The 22,717-nt window shown below is 37.4% G+C and overlaps 1 protein-coding gene across 1 annotated transcript; it reads left to right on the top strand.

Annotated features, from left to right (window-relative positions):
- The first annotated feature begins 18,747 nt into the window (after positions 1-18,747).
- On the top strand, positions 18,748-20,014 carry LOC110916674 (flavonol 4'-sulfotransferase). The gene has a single exon (XM_022161370.2). It carries the CDS (start codon positions 18,862-18,864, stop codon positions 19,801-19,803), a length of 942 nt encoding a protein of 313 aa, XP_022017062.1. The 5' UTR covers positions 18,748-18,861; the 3' UTR covers positions 19,804-20,014.
- The last annotated feature ends 2,703 nt before the right edge of the window (positions 20,015-22,717 follow it).

Below are 22,717 nucleotides of genomic sequence, written 5' to 3'. Positions count from 1 at the left end.
GGCTTGAAGCCCCGTCGGCGACGGTTCATGTATGTTGAATTGTTGCCGATGGTTTAAGTTGCTGTCTACGGACATTTTGGGCTACGGAAAGTTTCACGGGGCGTCGCCGACGGGCCCTTTGGCCGTCGGCGACGGTGCCTCAATTCTTCGATTTCTGTTTTCTTCAAATCCTAGCTCCGGTTGACTCGTTTCGCGTCCCAGTGGTCTATTTTTCATCCTGGTGGTCCGTAAAGCTCCCAATTAGCTCCTTAAACTTTGTAAGACCTGCAAAACACAAATCCTTTTACAAGTAGGCTATTCGAGATTAAAAGTTAAGTAAAAACATGAACTTAAACATAAACGAACACCGGTTTTCGACCACGTATCAGGGAGATACATGTTACACAATGGTATGATAGTTATAGAGTGAAATCAACTAGATCATTATGTGTGCATAAGTGGTAGGGCATTTAATAGCCATTAGTCGCATTACAGACCGAGGAACAATTGGATAAATCTATTGAGTGTGGGCAAGCTCCACTCCTGGTCCTTGCGACCCTGTGGGAGTGCTTTTATGTTCGGCAAGTCACGCGTCATTAGGAGTTAATGGCCTGGTACGACAGTAACATTGTAAAGGTTTGGTTACTACCTAGATAAACATTAATTGATCAACAAATTTCATTGACATTCTGCATACCGTTTTTTTTTTTAAGTTTATCAAATGTTTTAAAGATTCATTTGTGTCAAGCAAAACCTATGAACTCATCGACATTATATTGACGTTTTTACTTAACATGTAATCTAGGAAATTAAACAGTATCCCATGGTTTGGAACTCAAGGACTAAGATTGCATAAACGATGTCATTTTGAGGGTTTGTCTTATATCTCTCACCTTCGTGCGATGATATATATGCCAAAACATAGTTATTAAGTCTTATATTTTGTCTAAATATATCTGTGAAACTTGAAGTTTATGGTTCATGTATGCAAACGAGATACCATGGTTGTGTAAACATCTTTTCAAGCATTAAACATTTGACATCGTTGGATTATTTTAAATCATGTAGACGCTTATGTCACACCCTGTATTTTGTAACACCCCAAATCTCGTATGTTATATTATAATAATATGTTCGTGATGCTTAAGTAATAGAAAACGGTAAGTATGGGCTAGTACCGTAAGAAAATAATGGTAAGTTTAAAATATAGTTATGTAACTAAGTTAACCAAAAGAGAAGTGACCAAGTTAGTATGGGAAATAACAAAATGAACACACTTTAAAAGACAAAGGGCTGAATGTGTAAATGTGGGATAAAGTTTAATAAAAAAAAATGGCCAGTGCTTGGTTCTGGGTTATATACGATCAAGAGAGGGAGGGAGTCAGGAGGAACCAAACCCTAACAACATAGAATCCATCAAATTGAAAGGGAATTTGAAGGCTAATCGAATGCATGAACTAGGAATGTCGATCACTTAAGTATCTCCAACATCAAGTAAATCGAAATTGGTGTTTTAGTGATGTTTGATTTAATGGGTCTTTGATAATTTGTGAATGTATGTAAGAATATTGATGGTAGAAGGTTACAATTAGTCCATAAGACTTGAATGAAGTATGAAATTCGGATTATATTGATGGTTTTCATGTAAACCCATTTATGTATGAAATCCACATGAAATTTATGATGGTTTTGAAGTAATAATAGGTGTAGTATGATATCTGAACTTGAATTATGCTTATTGATGTTAAAGAAATCTGAATATTCGAAGAATTTATGTGTTTATGATGTATTGCCATGATTTTAGAAAGACTTGGTAGGAATGTGCTTAATATGCTTATACATTGTGCTAGTTAAGTAGTACGCACATAAGGTGTTCGATGAAATGCTTGAGTTGAATTGGTTATGTATGAACATGAGAAATTGAAGTATTGATGATCTAATGATGGTATGAAAAATAAATGTGAGTAATGAACGTTATGGTAAATGATGTAAATGTGCGTAAGTGATATATAACGCGAAAGCTAAACGCGTATGTGATGCACCTTATAGGGTCGAAGAAAGGAGGGTAATCAAACCAAGCAAAGGCAATAGGAGCGCACGACTCCGGTAAGTTCATATGAACTTCGCTTATGTAGAATGTAGATTTTGTGTTAGTTCTCATGTAAATAATTGTTCGATGTTTTATGCGGAAATTTATAGTAAAATGTCTTAATGCGAATTGTTAGTAGAAAAAGGAAAAAGTCTATTGACGACCCGTACAAATGGGTCTAAAGTAAGAGAATGAGGTGTTCTTGATGATGTATTGACCCGTAGTTAAACGGGTCAAGTAAGATGAATTGTCATGAAGTTAAGACAGCTAGCGATGACTTTTATAAGTCAAACTATTGAAGTATGAAAAATTGAAAAGTAAGAATAAGTATGATCCGTGAGAACGGGTTGGATAAAATAGGATGATTGATGATGATGGAAACTAAGATGGTGCTATATCCGTTAAATGGAATTGTGTTTTAGCAAGAAGACCCACACAGCTCTACTAAAATCGTCTACGATTGTCAAAAAATAGCTTGCTCGTGAAAGATAAGGTGTGCGATATTTCCCCCATACATCACAATGTATTAGATCAAAGCAAGCATTGGTTTTAGTGTTGCTGATAGGAAATAGTAATCTTGCAAACTTAGCCTTAACACAAGAATCACAAAAAAACATTTGGTTCAAATGGGCGTTTTTAAGAAAATCAACATGAGTAAGTTTAGAATTCGAAGTATGACCCAATCTATTGTGCCATGTATCAACCGTGGTAGCCATCGCCCTTCTTTGTTCTCCCGTCATCCCCATCTTGTATAGACCGTTCTCGCAATCACCCACTCCGATCAACCTGCTTGTACTCAAATCCTGCATGATAAAAAATCTGGAAAAAAAGGTTATAGCACATTTAAGGTCCCGTGTCAGTTTACTAACAGATAGGAGATTGCATTTGAATTCGGGAACATGGAGAACATCCTTTATTTTCATGCCATTGGGTAATGTGAATTCTCCTCTTCCTTTTACGGCTATGGTATCACCGTTTGGTATGACAACCGGTGCTTCATAGTTTTTCTTTGTTTTATTCTCGAGCATAGAGTCGCTACAAGTAATGTTTTCGGTGGCACCCAAATCAACAACCCACTTACCTCCAACCATTTACCTTCATGGTTGATGTTGCCTGCCATGTTAATGACCGGTGTTTCTTCCTCTTTAGCAGTACTCATTTTGTCACCAAAGAGCTTCAAAATCTGTTGGTATTGTTTGTTGGTTAATCCTGGCACCTTGCTTGTTTCACCTTCGATACGAGCAACCCTTGATTTCGTTCTTCTCTGCTTCGCTTCTGTTTTGTCGCTTTGCTCCATCAGAGAGTACACCATTAACCTCCACAAACGCCTCCATGGAAACACATTCAAGAAGAAAGCGCCTAAGGCGATTAAGGAAATCAAGAAGTTTGCACAGAAGACCATGGCGCTGACTAGTTTTTTTTTTTTTTGGAGGGGGGGTTGTATTATGCAGGATCGTGTGTTGGCTCTGATACCATAACAAGTTTATTATGGTAAAAGATCTGTTGAAAAATGATGATCGAAAGCTACATACCACCTATCTATATATAGGCATACATAGGAAAAGGAAATAAGACAAAATGGTTAAAACAAGCTAGGGAGAAGGCATAGGCAATGGACAAGGGAAAATGGGTCAAAGAGAGGATTTGTAGGGATTGGGAGACATGATGTAAATTAGCACATTTCCATTTATTAAAATATGTAAGGTTCTTTATACCGAGCATCCTATGTCCGTTCTGTGGAAATGGGAATGAATCAACGGGCCATCTTTTTATTTCATGCGCGTTTCCTCAAAGATTGTGGGAGGAGGTGAGCAAATGGGTCAGGATAAACGTTTTTTTTTCCTACTAGAAAGGAAGGATCTAGTGCATTTTCATCATCATGTTCTCGGGTCGACAGATGGAAAAAGGCTGTTTATTTAGTCAAGAAAACGGTTGCGTGGAGTATTGACGGAGTTGAAATGACTTGATCTTTAAGAGGAAACAAGCTCGGATATGGAGTGCTCTCAAAGAAATCAAGGCAGGGAGCTTTTTGTGGTTCAAAAGCCGAGCAAGGAAACAATCATTAACATGGGAACAATGGTGCGATTTTGGTGTTGCCGGTTGGGGGTATAAATGTAATCTGGTGGGGATAAACAAGTCTTTTGTTGTCACTTGTTTTTTGTTTATGAATTGTAACAGTGGTGGCTAAGATTAACAATTGTTTTTTTTTTTTTTTTTTTTTTGATGAATAAAACAAAAATATAATAATAATTGATATGATATTATTTACTTCTATTTATCAAAATAATTATTTATCTTAAGTAATTTGTAATCAGGGGCGGACCTACATAGTGGTCAGGGTGGACGGCCGCACCCCTTGAAAAAAAAAATTTAGTGTATATTTTAGGCAAAAAAACCCGGCCGCACCCCTTGAAAATATGGTTGAACACCTCATCCGCACCCCCAGCAAATAATTTCTGGGTCCGCCACTGTTTGTAATAATAGTAATATTACAAATAGTGGAGAGTTTAAATGAGAAAAATTAAAAATTAAGAAGAAAAAGAATAAAGGATACAAAGGTAATTTGAACAAATCATTTAATGAGTCTATTATTTATTTTTGTTATTCAAATTAATGAACTCTAATCATTTAATGAGCCTATCTTATAAAATAGTTGTGCACCTTACACAATAAAAACAATCATGCACATGATCTTACATTTTCAACGTTTCCTACACCATTAAAACAATATTTTGATGTAGGATACAGAATGTGTTGGACTCAGACACTTTTAAATAATTTTGCGACCTGATAATGCAATATGCAGTGTTGCAGAAATTGGCCTAGGCGGCCGATTAATCGGCGCCTAGGCGCTAGGCGGCCACCTACTGCCTAATTTTGAGCTAGTCGGTCAATTAATCGGCCATGGTCAAAGTCGGTCAAAGGCGGTACCTAGGCGGTCAAAAATCGGATTACTCGGACTATATTAATAGGTCAAAATCGGTCCTAGGCGGTCAAAATCGGTCAAAATCGAACCATACTATCTAAAACTTAAAGTATTTATGTGAATTTTGAAGTATTATTTTTATATTATTGGGTATATATATATAATTTTGAAAAAATACATATAAAAATCCCATTCCGATTAATCCCGATTAATTCTTAGGCGGTACCTCACCACCCGACGAGCGCCTAGCGCCTTCTACAACATTGGCAATATGTGTAGGACACAAAATTTTTAAATAATTTTGTTATTTCTAATAAAATTTGTGTAGGAGCCAATACATTAATGATAGTGATGGATGAATTTATGATTGCATTAATAAGACTTGAGTAACTCTTTAAAACTCTTTAAAATATTTATTAATATTTTACATCAAAATGTCTATACTACCCTTAATAATTAAAACATTAATTAAAAGTGGACAAAAATGATATCTTGATTCACGACCATTGATCAAAAAAATATACGGTCTAGATTAATTCATTTTTCTTCTTTAAAAAAAATTCTTCTCAAATGAACCTCCTCCATTACAAATAATAGTAAATACTTGCATTAAACATAATTGTAGTAATAACTACTTTTTTTTGTAATTAAACGTTATTAAAATAAAATGAAAAATTGGATTTTCTGTTATAAAAAATAAAGGCTAACAAACAAAAATCTTGTATCGCCAACCCTCTGTCCCCCCCCCCCCCCTCTCTCTATATTATATTACCATCCATATTCTTATATAAAATTAATTTTCAAATAATAAAAAGAAAATCTTAACTTTAAATAAAAAAAATTGATCTGCAACTTACTTTGTTAAAATTATCAAGACTACAATAATAATAATAATAATAATAATAATTCAGGAGTTACTGATTTTTTCAAAACCATGTGGTTTGTTCAAAACTTAGTGTGCTTTGTTGAAAACCTAGCCATCTCTCACAAAAATATATATCTCACTTTTTTTATTAGCAAATTACTACTTGTATTGTATTCGTCATGAAAAATTTATAGACGGATATTACCATTGAGATTTTAGCAACATAGCTAATATCACGGTTGCTCACCCAATGTTACAAGAAAAAATATATTACATTTGTGAGATCAAATTAAATTTCACCCAGTTCTCCCAGTCCATGCTTGTGGTCTTTAACCTGTTTTACTCTATATGAAGGTCATCGACTGTATTTCCAAGAAAATCCCTTCTGCTGATGTTCTGTTTCCAGCGAAAATGGCTTTGTTTCGCGCTTTCCAAATCACCCAACATGTGGTTACCACAATTAATTGGACCATCAATTTTTTTGTTCGGATAGGTGCAAGTTATTGTGGATATTCAGTAGATCTCTCACTTCAAAAGCATATATGGGTGGAATTTTACACCACGTACTAACCTTTTGCCACACCACCGAAGCAACATCGCAGGATACAAATAGATGATTTGCATCCTCATCTATCTTGCCACATAATCGGCACGTAATCGGTCCGTGGAGCGTGTTCCTTTTTTGAAGACCTTTTAGCGTAGCGAGACGGTCTTGTTCAGCTCTACAAGCAAATATATTAACTTTTTTGGACACCTTTGTTAGTGCAATATCTGTCTATCGCCTCCGTCAATCTATTCCGTAGCAGAAATCAAAGAAACCGAAGAGTTTTAGGCTTTTAGGTTACAATTAGTTAAAAAAGGGCAAGGTGGCAAACTTGTAAATAAGGAGAAATCCTTATAATCCTTGTGCCTATAAATAGCTTATTTAGTTGTAAAGGTTAAGACTTTTGGAAGACTTGGAGCTCATTTGGAGAATTAGAGATCTAGTTGTAGAGAGAAAGTCTCTCCAAGTGATTCACGGCATTGTACACGACGTCATATTAATCGAATCACGTTTTCTCGTACGTTATTGAGTGTTCGATCACATACGTTCACGGATTCCGCACGTCGAACGTACGTTACGCAATCGAACGGTATCGAAACCGGTCCTAACAAGTGGTATCAGAGCTAGGAGCTCGATTGCTTGTTCAAACACATCGTTTTCGTACAGATTTCAGCAGAATTTGATCCGATTTCGTCGATTTCTTCATCTTCTACTCATTTCTTATGTTTTTTTCTGAAAAACGTCAAATTGAACAGGTTTTCACGGTCCGTTTCGTCTGATTTTTGGATATGATGTGCGTTTAGACTCGATCTACAATCCTACCAAATTTCAGCTCAAAACTCCACGCCGTTTTGGAGATATCGCGATTTTTTGGTCCGATTTTGCGTCATACGATCAGATCTGGCATGAACCGCTTATACGAACAGGTGTTGGATCGCTCATAGGACGTATTTGGGTTGAACCGCTTATATGAACCGCTCATAGGTCCTATTTTTGAACCGCTTATTTGATTTTGAGGTGGTTCGCTCTTGTGAACTTCTTGGATCGCTCGTAATCAGTTGATATGAACCGCTCATAAGACAACATTATGAATCGCTTATAGTGTCACGTGTGAACCGCTCCAAAAGTCAACTATTGAATCGCTTATAGGTCTGTTGTAGGATCGCTCATTGTGACAAGTGTGGCTCGCTTTTGAGACAAAGTGTGGACCGCTCATAAATGTTACATGTTAGTTCGCTTATGTGTCGTCTCCTTCACGTGATTATCTGAATCATCACAGAATGTCGGCCAAATCCTAGATTACTTTTGTGATTGAAGTTCACGTGTAGTTGTTGATTGAAGTGTCACCGCCCACTACCTTTTTGTGGCCCAATCAACATAATCCTTTCCACCGCCCACTTATGAGTTGATGTTATTGTGTTGGTATACTTGTCTTTTGTGCAGCCCATAAAGCCCAATCAGATCATTTTTGTTGTTTAAAGAGCACCGCCTCACTTGTAAATTCGGCCCAATCTAGATTTTAATAGTGCATCGCCCCACTATTCTCATTTGGCCCAATCCTTGTTGCCGACCCAAGTCACTGAGATATATATTGGTTAGTGAAAAATTCGGCCCAATCCAGGAGATTAGAAGTGTTTTTTACAAGGAGCAAATATCAACATTGAAACGTGTTCACGAATCTTTGACAACGAGTCTTAGATTGGTTTCATCAACATACGGTTACATATTCAGTTCAGTTTAAACTGATTGTTTGATTGTTGATTTGCAGGTAACACGAGGGAATTTACAAGGTAATTCACAAATATAAGTTCATGGCGAAAAATGAACCTATTCCGTGGAAGGATGATCGTACAGAGGAACAGAAGTACCAATACAGGAAGATGAATGCTGAAACAAAGATTATCAGACTGTCTGGTATATATCTAGAGGCAAAACGAGCAAATAGGTGGGATCCAGACAGAAAGTGCTACCTTGATAGGTATGGCAACATCGCGATTGATGACAAAACGCTAGATATCGAAGCCATCATCCAGGAGTACAAAGAAGAGGATGATTATTGGCAGAAGAAATGGTGGGGAGATGAAGAAGAGAAGAAGAAAAAGAAAGAGTTAATAGATGAAATAGAAAGAAACTCAGAAAATATAAGTTTGGATGAGTTTATTGAATTAATCAACAGGGTTAGAGAAGGAATAACAAAGATTGAAGAATCTAAGAAGGATGAAACTTCAAAATGTGAAGTTGTATGCTCGAAATGCGAAAAATCAGAAGCCGACAGTGTGAAACTCTTGAAGGATGTGGAGAGTTTGACATTGGAAAACAATACTCTGAAAAACGAGAAGAAAGCTGATGACGAACATATTCAGGGTTTACGTTTAAATTGCGAAAAATTGAGATCTGAAAATGACGAATTTTTAAAGATTGTTGAGAGTTTAACAACAGAAAACAAAATCTTAAAAGAAAATGAAAAAGATTTTGAAAGCAAAAGAAAATCTTCAGAAGATGAAGATCTCTGGATAAAATTGTAAAACAAAAATCTAAAAGAAAATGAAACAAGATTTCAAGAACAGTTAAAAGTCTTGGAAAATGAAAAATCTGTTCTTGAAAATCTTAAAATTGAAAATGAAAAATCAATTAAGTCTCATCTTGAGAGAATATCTCAGCTTGAAAATGAAGCTGAGAATTCAAGGATCAAGATTGATGAACTTGAAACGAAATTGAAAGGTTTTGTGACTTCATCAGACAGGTTGAATTTTCCTTGTCCAAAACCGATCAATTCTGTTCCAATAAGTGACAAGGTCACAAATTTTGACAAAGTCAAAATTGAAGATTGTGATGGTGTATCTGATGATGAAAAAGAAAAAGAAAAGAAAAGAAAAATATTTTTAGTTTTAAAAGAAAAAATTAAAAATACTGTTTTGCAATCTACTGAGAAAGGTGAATGCTCAAAGCAAAAACCTGTAAAGAAGATTGTGGAACAGAAACAAAAAGATAAAAATTTGAAAAACCCTAAAAAAGAAAATAAAAGCTCATCAGATAAGTCATCCAATCATTTTCAAAAATCAGAAAAATTTAAAAATGAAAATTTACAAAGTGTTGGTAATAAGTGGTGCAGGTTTGACCACAGTGCTCAAATGCCAAATCAAGGATACAAGAAGAGAAATGACTACCACAAGGCAACTCAATGCTATGATTTAAGTGTGTGGTATGAAAATGGTATACGATATGAAAGAGAGAAGAGGTATGATAACAGAATGTGTTACTCTTGTGGCTATCAAGGACACATTGCTGTTAACTGCCAAAGATGGAATTATGAGACAAGAAGATGCTTTAATTGCAATATCAGAGGACACATTGCCAGAGATTGCCCAAGAAGATCAATGGGAAGATCGAGGGCTGAATCTCAAAGTAAGGCAAAGAAACCAGTCAAAGTCAAGCCCAAGGAACAGAAGGTTCAACAACCTAAAGTTCAGGAAACAAAAGTAAAACTTTCTCAGGGGCAAAAAGACAGACTGCGAAAGAAAAGGAAGAAGGCGAGAGAATATCTCGAAAGGATTTTGTCCTCGGGTTCTTCAGTTGGTAAGAATAAGAGTACTAATGAATCGCTTCAATCGACTGCAAAGTCAAACAAGCCGAGTTCATCAGTTACAAATTTGAGGACAACAGAGAAAAAGGAGAAAAAGAAACGTGTCGGCGATGAATCTGACAGGTCAAAGTCAGACAAGCCACACTCAGGAAATGATTCTGGTTCGACAAAACCAGAAGAGCCAGTTGTTGAGGTAAAAACTATCAAACCCAAGGCTGGTCAGGCTTGGGTGGATCTTTTCAAGTGAAAAATCCTGACTTGCCGGAGTTCCCAGGTTGGTAAGTGTGGAACAGGTATCGGCATCTTTCTTGAGAAATTCACAGGTTGGTAACTGTGATATTTCGAATTACAAAAAACTAATCAAGGACATTAAGTTGTACTTGATTTCTCTTTCCGTCAAGTAACTAAAGGAAAACAATGTGATGAAATAACCCCGAGTTTATGAAACAACACACAAAACTAATTTTCCGGAAAAACCATTTTGATTAAAACAAACTTAAGTGTTTTGAAATCATAATGGGAAAATAGTTTGTTGTGAGGGGGAGTTCTGATTGTTTACGCCAAGTGGATGGAGAATTGAAGTGATTCAATATCAGTTTGTCATTTTATTTGTACAGTTTTCAAATTTTCCTTGAAAATCAAAATTGAAACATATTTTGCTTTTAGTGGGAGAAAAATTTTAAAAAAATTAGAAAATTTGAAAATACCAAAAACATTGAAAAAGCAAAAATGAGTTTTGTTGATAAAAGAGGAAATGATAGTACATCAGTGGACTATCACAGCATGCTAAAGAAATGTAATGTCAAATGTGATAAACGGTCTCACTGATGATGTGACGATAGGTTTTTGTACATTTAGTAGATTTATTCGGGATATAAACCTAAAATTTCAAAGTTGTGAAATTCGTGGGGAACACTACTTGGATATATAGGTAACCCCTGAAATCTCGTTTGAAAGGTCTCGTATTCTGATATACTAGGTGGTTATACTCTATGATATCTGGGGTATTATTCCGGGACTTCTGCTGAACGGTGGTTCTGACCTAGTCCTTGGATAATACTTTATCCAAAATGCTTGAAACATAGCATTATAGCCCTCAGATCGATTAAACAATAAAATTGATAATCATCTGTTGTAGCTGAAAAGATTCTCTAAAGGGAACAAATTGCAAAAGTAGAAAACTGATATCTCTATGCGTATACGGAAGTATCGACCTGAGATCCCTCAGTCTTCGCATACCCTAATTTATGTACAGACATCATTGTAGTATTCTTGCCTGTAAGACTGAATATTGAGATTCTGGATACGGGAGTATATTCAAGAGGTGGGACACATGAATTGAGCTAAGTTCTTAAAACATCTAAATCGTATCCTGAATAGATTGAAAATTGTGTGAAAATTTAAGAGGACAACTATATCGTCAATCGAGGTGAATCGTTTAGAACTTAAAATGATTAAAGCTTAACGGTGCTAGTGATTCGTCTCATGAACTGATATGATCCTCTTACACAAACTCACAAAAATATTATTTGTATATATTTGTTTACTGCTTTTCATTCAAAAAAACAAAAATCCAAAAAGATTTTCGGAGTGTTTTAGTATAAATTTTTGAAAAGTCAAAAAGATTTTCGACAACTGATTTTGAAGAGCTGATATTCAAAATTCGAGGGCTAATCATGATGAACAGGTTTGGGAAATTTTGTTGAAAATTCTTTGAATAACATATATAAATGGTTTGAAAGATTGTGGATTTAGTTAATCAAGGTCATTTATTTGAAACTTGATGTAACTAACATGTTTGTTGTAAATGATATCTACCAGTAAGTTTACGGGAATTAATTGGTTAAAAATTTGTGAAACTTATGGTGAGGTAGAGGATATGCAGGTTAACCAGGTTTCAAATCCTGAGCAGATGCAGAACAAAGCCAGGAATTGATCCTGAACTTGTGAAACGATGAAAGCCAGACTACGATCCCGACAGCTGAGTCTAAGGGGGAGTCTGAAGACAAGCTCAAGGCAAACGAAAGCATGCAAAGAGCCAGGTATCATTCCTGGAAGAGCTTGTATACGGAATTCCAGGTGCCGATCCCAAAAGCACGGAAGCTTGATGAAAGGGGGAGCCTGAAGACAGATCCATGGGGATTCTGTTCAAGAGAGAGAAAGAGAAGGCACTACGAGATTGACTACGGCAATATCCAAGGGGGAGTCTGTTAGTGCAATATCTGTCTATCGCCTCCGTCAATCTATTCCGTAGCATAAATCAAAGAAACCGAAGAGTTTTAGGCTTTTAGGTTACAATTAGTTAAAAAAGGGCAAGGTGGCAAACTTGTAAATAAGGAGAAATCCTTATAATCCTTGTGCCTATAAATAGCTTATTTAGTTGTAAAGGTTAAGACTTTTGGAAGACTTGGAGCTCATTTGGAGAATTAGAGATCTAGTTGTAGAGAGAGAAAGTCTAGAGAGAGAAAGTCTCTCCAAGTGATTCACGGCATTGTACACGACGTCATATTAATCGAATCACGTTTTCTCGTACGTTATTGAGTGTTCGATCACATACGTTCACGGATTCCGCACGTCGAACGTACGTTACGCAATCGAACGGTATCGAAACCGGTCCTAACAAGTGGTATCAGAGCTCTATATATAGGCTTGGGCGGTTCTACATTTGGAACGACGTATGTGTGTGCTACGGTGCCGAAACTCTGCTGAAATTTTACCAGAAAGCAATATAAACACAAGGAATTGAAAGGATTAGCTGTTGTTACTTTACTTACGTTGATTCCGCCTTCGTATGTAAAGATGAACTACTTCGACTGACTTTTTGGGTCTTAGAACGGTCCTACAACCTTTCACCCATTCGTATGGAAAGAAAGGTATCACATGTCTTCCAAGCAATTTTTAAACTGAAGCTACTAAGAACTCACCCCCTGTGTTCAAAGTCCATTCCCACTTATCCCGGCCCGTCTGAGTAGAGATCCCTTCATTATTTGTTGTAGTTCTGTCCCCTCTTGGAATTCCCTTGCGCTCCTCAGCTCCCGCTTCCAATCCCAATTTTCCATTCGCATTCTTACTGTTGCACCCTTTTGCTTTTCCAATTTGAATAGTGTTGGGAACCTATCCATAAGTAGATACTCCCCATGCCACCAATCAATCCAATACCTTATTTACTCGCCATCTCCGAGTCTTCCTTTTATAAGCATGGTGTCATTCACATTTTGTTCTAATATTTCTTTTCCTAACTTATTTATACCGCACCATGCTCCCGATATACCTTCTTTAATCGGTAAAAAAGACCATGATCCTTCTTGTAGGTGAATTGCTTTGACTGCTTTCTTCCATAGACTGTTTTTTTCCTGTTTGTATCTCCACCACCATTTCAAAAGCAAACCTGCATTCATATCTTTTAAAGAACCCAGCCCTAGCTCATTCTTATCCATAGGCCCGATTACTCGATCCCAACAAACCCAACTGGTTTTTGCTTTTTCCTCGTTACCCCCCCCCCCCAAAAAAAAGAACTATCTTCTTAAAGCCTCGAGTGTGTCTAAGACTCCTTTAGGTGCTCTATATAATGAGAAAAAGTATAATGGAAAAGAATCTAAAACAGATTTTAACATTGTTACCCTGCCCCCAATTGATAATGTTCTCGCCTTCCATTTTGAAAGTCTAGCTTTAAAACATTCAATCACCTCTTTCCACTGTCGGATTTGATTCATGTTTACCATCACCAACAAGCCAAATATTTGCAAGGGAAATTCCCTACCTTGCAATTACTTGCATTAGCTGCATTTTCAACTATACTATCCCCACCCCAATGCCGTACATGCTTGATTTTTGGTGACTCAGTTTCAGGCCAGATATCAGATAAAAACATCTCATTAAGCGTGTTATATTCCGGATATTATTTTCCCCTCATTCACCTATGAAGACCACGTCATCCGCATACATTAGGTGTGCAATTGTCGGGCCATTATTCAGTAATTTAATCCCCCTAATTAACCCAACCTCAGATGCTTTTTTAACAAAACATGTTAGTGCCTGTGACTCCATTGCCATTATAAAAAGAAAAGGTGATAAAGGATCTCCCTACCGTACCCCTGATAGCATTGAAATCTAAAGTGGGAGATCCATTTATTAAAACAGATGCTCTTGCTTATTTTAATACTCCTTTAACCCACATCCTCCATATCCCTGGGAACCCCATTTGTTGTAGTACTAAATCGATAAAGTCCCAGTTTATTGTGTCATAGGCTTTCTCGATGTCGATTTTAAAAATGAAAGCTTCTTTTTTTTCTTCCTAAGCCAAGAGACCCACATAGAGCAGGTCGGGAAATGGAGCATTCAATGATCGGTGACAAGTCCTCGGGTTTTATGGTTTACCGCGTTAGAAATGGGGTTGGCGGCGGTGTTACCGCGCGGTGAGCGGTCACCACACGCCCTCCCCGAACTACGCCCTGCACACCCTAAGCTATACCTAATAAATAAGTAACTGATTGCGCTACGTGTCATAATTTTATGTGCCCAAGATTCATGTAATCGTTTGAAAAGCTTTCCGCTTATTTTTCTATGAGACTAAGTTATACCTAGTAAAGAAGTAACTCAATGAAATTCTTTTTATTTATATTTATTTTTTTATTTAATATTTCTTTTATCTAACTATTCTTTTTATTTTTCCCCTTATTAATATATATTTATTCCATTAATCCAGCTTCGTGTGATTTACTTGAGTTTCTAACCTAATTTTTTATATAAAAAACAATACTCTCTATTTATTGAAAGTTTAAAACCTAGTGGATTTCAAGAACCCGTCTTGAGTTTCTAACCTAACTAGGTAATGCCCCGTTTACGTTGCGGGGCGATGACTGAATAATTCTCAACCAATTTAAAAAATAGTACTATAGTTTTGCTACAAATAAAAAGTAAAAAGAGTGTTAAGCAGCTCTTTGACACGATTTTTAGCTGGGGGCAAAGTCATATTTTTATTTATACTTGGGGAAAAATCAAATTTTTTTCCCCGAGGGTAAAATCCTAATTTTTAGCTAGGGAAAACCATATTTTTATTTTGTACTGTGGGCAAAATTCGTAAATTTTAGCTGGGGGTGATATCGTAATTTTGAACCGAGGGGAAATTCGTAAATTTTAGCTAGGGGCAAAAGCATAAATTTATTTTTAACTGGGGGAAAATGCGTAATTTTAAATTGTGGCCAAAACCGTAATCAATTTGAACCGAGGGCAAAATTGAGAAATTTAGCTGGGAGCAAAAGCGTCATTTTATTTTGAACTGGGGGCAAATACGTAATTTTAAACCGATGGCAAAATCGTAATTTTAAAGCGGATATAAAATCATAAATTAATTAGGCCAACAGGGGAGTGCCAGGCTGCCTGACATTGTTCCCTTGTCGCCCATGTCAACCAATAAAAGCCAACAACTATTGCCGCCGACACTGTTGTTTGTAGATGTTGAAAATATGTTAGATCGCGGGGTATGGTGGGGTGGGGGTTTGGGGCAAGAGTTGACACGTGGACTTCGAGGGGCATCGCTGGTGAGTGACGTGTTGGGTCGGTATGGCGGGGCGTGGCTAGCCCGCGTGGGTTGGCCAGTGTTATAAAAATTAAAAAAAAAGTTTGAAATTAAAAAATACACACAAAATTTAAAAAAAAAAGCCTAAAATTATTATTAGAATTTCCTAAAAATTACAAAATCCTACAAAAAAAAGGATTACAAAATAAAAAAATAAAAAACCTAATTAAGCGGTAGGTAGATTTCGAACAGGGCGAGCTTGTCAAACGGCTTCCGCTCCTTGCCCCGGAGCTTGATGTTGGCCACCGTCACCCGGTCTTCGTGACTTATATCACCGACCGGGACGCTGTCGTATAGGAGTTGGGTGAACCGTTTGCTTGGCCAAACGGTTATTTTTTAAATTTTAAACCTAGCCGCTATAGCCTAGCCAACCAGCCAATGAGAGCCGGCCACGGAAGACCGCTAGGCACGCCCAACGCCCGGGCTGAAACCCCTGCCCAAGGGGCCATGCCAAAACCCAAACCCACCCGGGGTGTTAACTTGGCCGTTTGTACCCAACCCACGCCCCATACCCCATACCCTATAGTCTTAGTCTCTTAGCCAAACGGTTATTTTTTTAAATTTTAAACCTAGCCGCTATAGCCTAGCCAACCAGCCAATGAGAGCCGGTCACGGAAGACCGCTAGGCACGGCCAACGCCCGGGCTGAAACCCCTGCCCAAGGGGCCATGCCAAAACCCAAACCCACCCGGGGTTGTGACTTGGCCGTTTGTACCCAACCCACGCCCCATACCCGATACCCCATAGTCTTAGTCTCTTTTTTAAGTGAAGACAAAAACCTGTTTTTTGTCACTGTTCATTTTATTCAATTTTTAATTTTTAACTAGTTATTTTTCACCCGCGCGTTGCGGCGGGGATCCAATGACTGCAAAACGCGTGTCAGCAACAGCAAGCAGATACCGAATATCAAAACATAAATAAAATGACGTGGTAAGTATAGGATCCACACGTCCTACACGTTGGAAATTCGATTGTTTTCAATTAAGTTATTACGGTGCTATCACGTTAAAATATGGAGGAGCTCAGTTATTACGGTGCTATCACGTTAAAATATGGATGAGCTCGGTACTGGTAACGGCACCGAAAGTACCGATCCGAAAAATCATCGAAATTAGTTACCGGCACCGAAAATGCTCGGTACAATACGGTATGGTATTTGAAGCTAAAAATCAATAAATACAGGTATGGTGCTAGACCGGTGTCGAACCGAAAGTAACGATTCTGAAAACGCCAAAAGGTGGGTACCAAATCGGTATCGAGAATGATTTGGTATAGTAAATTTGGTACCACTATGATACCAGTTTGATTACAGGATTTGATACGATTTGCTCATCAATAATCTAAATATCCAAGTTAATTTTACATGCTACAATTCATTCATTACAGAAAAAGACAAAAAAGAAAGCAAAATAAGTTGTTGTGTATATAAAACCCAATTCAAACAAAATACAGTTTAATTACTGTGTGTATGAAAAGTAATATAAACGGTGCAATTACTTGCATTGCTACGTTGTTATAGGATTTGATGAGCTCAATACCAACCGTACCGAAAATACCTTTACCGAAATCTCTAAACGTGGGTACCGGTACCGAATATACCTAGTATGGTACGGTGCGGTACCGGCCGGTACTGGTACGGCACCGGTATTTGAAGGTAAAAACCGGTGAATACCTGTGCAGAACCGGTACCGAAAATACACCGGTTTAGTAGATTTGAGACCGGTACCTATACTTGGAACCATAAGCATGTGGGAAATTGAGCTTGTCCCACATAGGTGGAGAGATAAATCTTTTGTGGATTTATAATTAGAATTCTCTATACGAATGTATTCTTGTATGACAACTCACACCCAGTGGTAGCCAGGAGGGTGCGAAGCACCCGACCCGCGTCCGGGCACGGGCACGGGACTGGGACGAGGGCGATGGGCGCAATGTGGCGCTTTGATGGCGCAGTTTACTTACTGTGTGTATGAAAAGTAATCTAAACGGTGCAATTACTTGCATTGCTGCGTTGCTACAGGATTTGTGAGCTCGGTACCAACCGGTACCGAAAATACCGTTACCGAAATCCCCATAAGTGGGTACCGGTACCGAATATACTTAGTATGGTACGGTTCGGGGCCGGACGGTACTGGTACGACACCGGTATTTGAGGGTAAGAACCGGTGAATACCTGTGCAGAACCGGTACCAAAAATACACTGGTTTAGTAAATTTAAGACCGGTACCTATACCCGATACCATTTGCTCATCTCTTAATTCTAATTTTAAATAATTCTAATAATTCTAATTCTAATTTTAATTTAATAATAATATATGAATTTAATAATAATATTACACTATTCATTCAGTTTTAAAACCTCGCAAAATTATGAACAAAACGTAAAAACGGTGAAACACAAACACACGTTGCTTCGTGGTAACTCACAAAATTTAGTACGAAACGTAAAGCGAAAATCTGCGAAAGATGAAAAGTATAGGTAACCAAAGTTAAATATAAAAAAGTTAAGGTTAAATTGTAAAAAAAAAAGTTTGGATGTTTGTTTATTATTTTATATTTAATATTATTTGTTTATTATTTAAATTGTTTAATAAAATTATTTGTTTATTGTTTTATATTTAATATTATTTGTTTATTATTTAAATTGTTTAAATAATATTATTTATTTATTATATTTTCAACGTGCAGGGATGGATTCCTCCGATGACGAGATTGAGCATATGGAGGCTGAGGGAGAGGTGGGAGAGGAGGGAGAGCCGGCATGTCCGTACCTGCAGTTTCCGCAGGGGTCACGGGCGAGGGGGAGATGCGCTAGGTTGCGCACCATAGAGATTGGGGGGCATGTAGGGATAGACTGGGACCTGCTGGAGAATTAAAAAAATCACAAAGCACTATTCATTCTGTTTTACTTATTCTAATATTAATTTAATAATCTAATTGTGATATTAATTTAATAATAAATCTATTGTAATATTAATTTAATATAATAAATCTACTGTTCATTGAGTTTTAATTTTATCATATATGAATTTTTAATATATGTATAATGTATAATATAATATAATGTATAATGTATAATTTTTTATATATAAAAAACAATACTCTCTATTTATTAAAAGTTTAAAACCTAGTGGTTTCCAAGAACCCGTATAAATCTGCCCCTGACAAATAAATAAATATGTCCAAGTTGAGCCTGCTACATGACAAATACCCAGTAGTTATAGGACACTCATGTGAAGATTAAATATTAAATCAATTGAAGGTGTTTTTCACTTGTTGAGCTTAACCTGCTAGAGACATGGAGGAGATGTTCAAAACACTTCCTCAGCACACTAGTAGCTGGTTGAAAGGCAAGCAAACCTTGTACAAGTATCAAGACGTATGGAACCATGAAAAGTTCCATGCAGGAGGAATTTTAGCAAGACAAAGCTTCAAGGCGCGATCAAATGATGTATTTCTATGTAGTTATCCCAAGAGTGGCACAACATGGCTAAAGGCCTTGGCTTATGCCATCGTAACCCGAAAAAAGTTCGATGCATCAACCAGCCCTTTGCTCACAACCATGCCTCATAACTGCATTCCCACCCTTGATAAAGAAATTGAACAAATTATAGAAAAACACCCCAACACCTCACGCTTTGCACCCATAGCCACACACCTTCCTTACAATTCCCTGCCAGAATCAATCAGAGCTTCGAACTGCAAGATAGTTTACGTATACCGGAATGTAAAAGATGTCATAGTTTCTTATTACCATTTCATGAGAGAAATATACAAACTACCCATGGAAGATGCCCCATTTGAGGAGGCGTTTGACGAGTTTTGTCAAGGCTTTTCAATATATGGACCATATTGGGATCATATCTTGGGATACTCAAAAGCAAGCTTGGAGAGACCTGAGACAACTCTTTTCCTGAAATATGAAGATATGCAAAAGGATCCTACAAGCAACGTGAAGAGACTTGCAGAGTTCATTGGGTATCCCTTTACAGCCCAAGAAGTGGAAGAAGGTGTGATAGAAAGTATTACAAAGATGTGTAGTTTTGAGAATTTGAGCAACTTAGAAGTAAACAAAACTGGTCTTCAAAAAGGAGAACGGTTCCTTGTGCCTGAAAACCGATTCTACTTCAGGAAGGGTAAGGTTGGAGATTGGGAGAACTACTTCACAGATGAGATGATCGAAAAGATTGACAAACTGATTGATGAGAAGTTGAGCTCCACCGGTTTAGCTCTAAAGTGAAAGGGATCACACTGTTGGCTCATGATTTTAGTCTATGCTTAAAGTTATGATTTTAAATAAGTGATGTTCTTGCTTTCAAATAAGTGAGGGCTATGTCTCTCTTTGAATGGGTGTTTTCCATCCATCATAATGTGATGTTCTTGCTTTCAAATTTAAACTATATATGTTGTTGTATGTCTATTAGTATTGATAGTTTCTTTGCTTTGCTTTTTGGGATATTTGTCAAATTCTACGAGATGCATTGTTAAATCATTAATAAGGTTATATGTACTGGGGCGCGAGAAAGAGCCATAGCGCCGCTATGGCGCCTAGAACACCGCCCCCAAGGGCGCTATGTTTCAAAAATGGGTGGAGGGCTTGAAATTTTTCGCGGCGTTATTGTTGTTTGGTTAATTGAGTTGGCCAATCAAAAATAGAAGAGTTTTTTTATATTAATTAATAAAACTTAAAATTATTAAATAGGTAATGATGGGTAGGGGTTTTATGACTACGGCCTCAAATTGCATAACGCCCCATAAATCCCCTTGCTGACGTGGCACGACACGTGTCGCATAACGCCCCCAAAAGGGCTTTATGACTACACATGGCCTAAACAATGGATAACTTCTGAAACCAATGTTTCTTTTATTAGTTTTCAGAAGTTAGCTCCTCCTCGTTGTGCCCAAACAACCCGACTAAGAGATCGCTTTATGCATTCAAAAAGGTCGAGTCTTCCCGGTACATAGGTGTGTTTTTCAGCACCCCAAAGCTATCAAAACGAAGTGCATTGCGGTCCATTCCGACAACCTTTTCAAACAAACAATTGAATCGTTATAGCAAGCTTCATAAATCGTGACAACATTAAAATCAATCTCGTCCATACACAAACCACAAATTCTTCGTGGTTCGACCTCGTACTACCACTAACTCATAGCTAAGGGTAAATCGGGAATATAAATATTATCTTTGACCGGGGCGCGACACTCCGATCAGGAAGCAATAATAGAGTGACACATGACAAACATAAAAAAAACTTGAGAGGGGCATTTTTGTCAAACACAAACTAGTCTCATTTAACCCTAGGGCAGGGGCGGGCCCAAGCCCACTTCAAGGTGGGCGGGCGCACCCCCGGAGAAAAAAAATTTAGTGTTAAATTCCTTCGAAAACCCCGTCCGCACCCCTTGGAATTTTTCGTCCGCACCCCTTGAAATTTTTCGACCGCACCCTTGAAATTTTTCGTCCGCACCCCTTAGGTAAAAAGTGTTATCAATTTATATTTTAATTTTTTTAGTAAACTCTTATTAAAAAAAATAATACCTAAATTATATAACTTTTAATACCTAACTAACTAAACCCAAATACCCATACATTTACCCACTTATAATTCCTAACTAGCTAGCCCACTAAGTCTTAGCCCATTAACCAAACCCAACAATATTTCAAACTATAATAAAATAATTAAAGCCCAAAACCTTTAGAAATTCTCTCCCGCTCCCTCCCTCTCTTGCGTCCCTGCACTGCCAACGAACAACATCACCCAACGACAACAGTCCAGCAGCCGGCGACCACCGTAATCAGCCACCATACCACCGTCGTTTGACACCAAATCTAACCGGAATCCGATAAGTTTCTTTGTTATTTTGATGATTTTGGTTGATATTATAGGAGAAAAAAAGGTAATAAAGTTGTTAAATAGGTTTGAAATTTTGTGTTTTTGACGTTGTTTATGGTTGTTTAGATGATTTTTAGGGTGATTATGTTGTTTATATATTTTTAGGGTGATTACAACTAACGTTATGATTTCTAGGCTTGAATAGTTGAAAATTAAAATTGAAACATTATGTTATGGAGCAATGAACTTATGTTATATAGAGAAAGAATTGTTAAAAAATTAGTTTTAAATGATGTTTTGGATAGATTTCAAAAAATGAAAACCCGTAGGGCGTCGACGTTTTAATTATGTTTGTAACAAAGTTTACATATTTTTTATTATTATATAAATTTAGTTTTATGTTCGTTTGTTTTACATGACCCGACCCGACCCGACCCGATACGAACCGATTTTTTTACTCATATACCTAGGGGCCTAAAATTTTTAAAAATGTTCCACACCCCCATGGAAAAATTCCTGGGTCCGCCACTGCCCTAGGGCTGACAATTTTACATGAATATACGACACGAACGACCTTAACAGGTATCGTGTATGACCTTAACACGTATCGTGTTAAACAGGTAGACACGAAACAACCTGCTAATTTTCGTGTCTAAACAGGTCAGATACCTGTTTACCTGTTATGTACCTGTTAAGACATGATAACGTTTTAATTTTAATTAAATTAACCCTAATCTAAAAAAAAACCCGATCATACTTCATCCCACCTCCAGACCACCACCACCACCAGGGGCGGACCCACATTGGTGCCACCGGGGTCCTCGGACCCCAATCTTTTTTAAAAAAATAGTAGATTCGAGATATTAAATTGTATATGGACCCCATAAATACAATTAGGTGGACACCATAGAAATAAAAAGAAAGCTGGTGTAGTGGTATATATCCCTCTTTTCCACCAAGAGGTTATGGGTTCAATCCTTGATAAGCTCATTTTTCTTATTTTTTTTAAAAATCTAGTTCAAACCTCACTTTAACTCGACCCGAACGAGGACCGGCCCGAAAATGGACCCCATTGAAATAAAATCATGGATCCGCCACTGACCACCACTCCACCACCCATCCCTCCGCCAACGCTGGTGTCGTCTCTTTCCGTTCGTATTGTGGACTATGGATTCCTAACGCAAGAAAACTTCTATACATGTGTACAAAGACAATTTCTTTGCCACGTGCCCATTTCTAGAAACCACTGCAAATCCTCCAAATGATTTATCTCATCTCTCTTCACAAATTTTGGAGACCAATCAATATAAAGCACCACCGACT

Source organism: Helianthus annuus, chromosome 16, assembly GCF_002127325.2.
Source record: "Helianthus annuus cultivar XRQ/B chromosome 16, HanXRQr2.0-SUNRISE, whole genome shotgun sequence".
In the NCBI taxonomy this organism is placed as follows: domain Eukaryota; kingdom Viridiplantae; phylum Streptophyta; class Magnoliopsida; order Asterales; family Asteraceae; genus Helianthus; species Helianthus annuus.
Note: the sequence above shows the minus strand (reverse complement) of the source record. Positions and strands in the feature narration are given on the sequence as shown.

Bases quoted from the DNA above. Each gene is read 5' to 3' on its own strand.
- LOC110916674 (XM_022161370.2), top strand. From the start codon at position 18,862: ATGGAGGAGATGTTCAAAACACTTCCTCAGCACACTAGTAGCTGGTTG.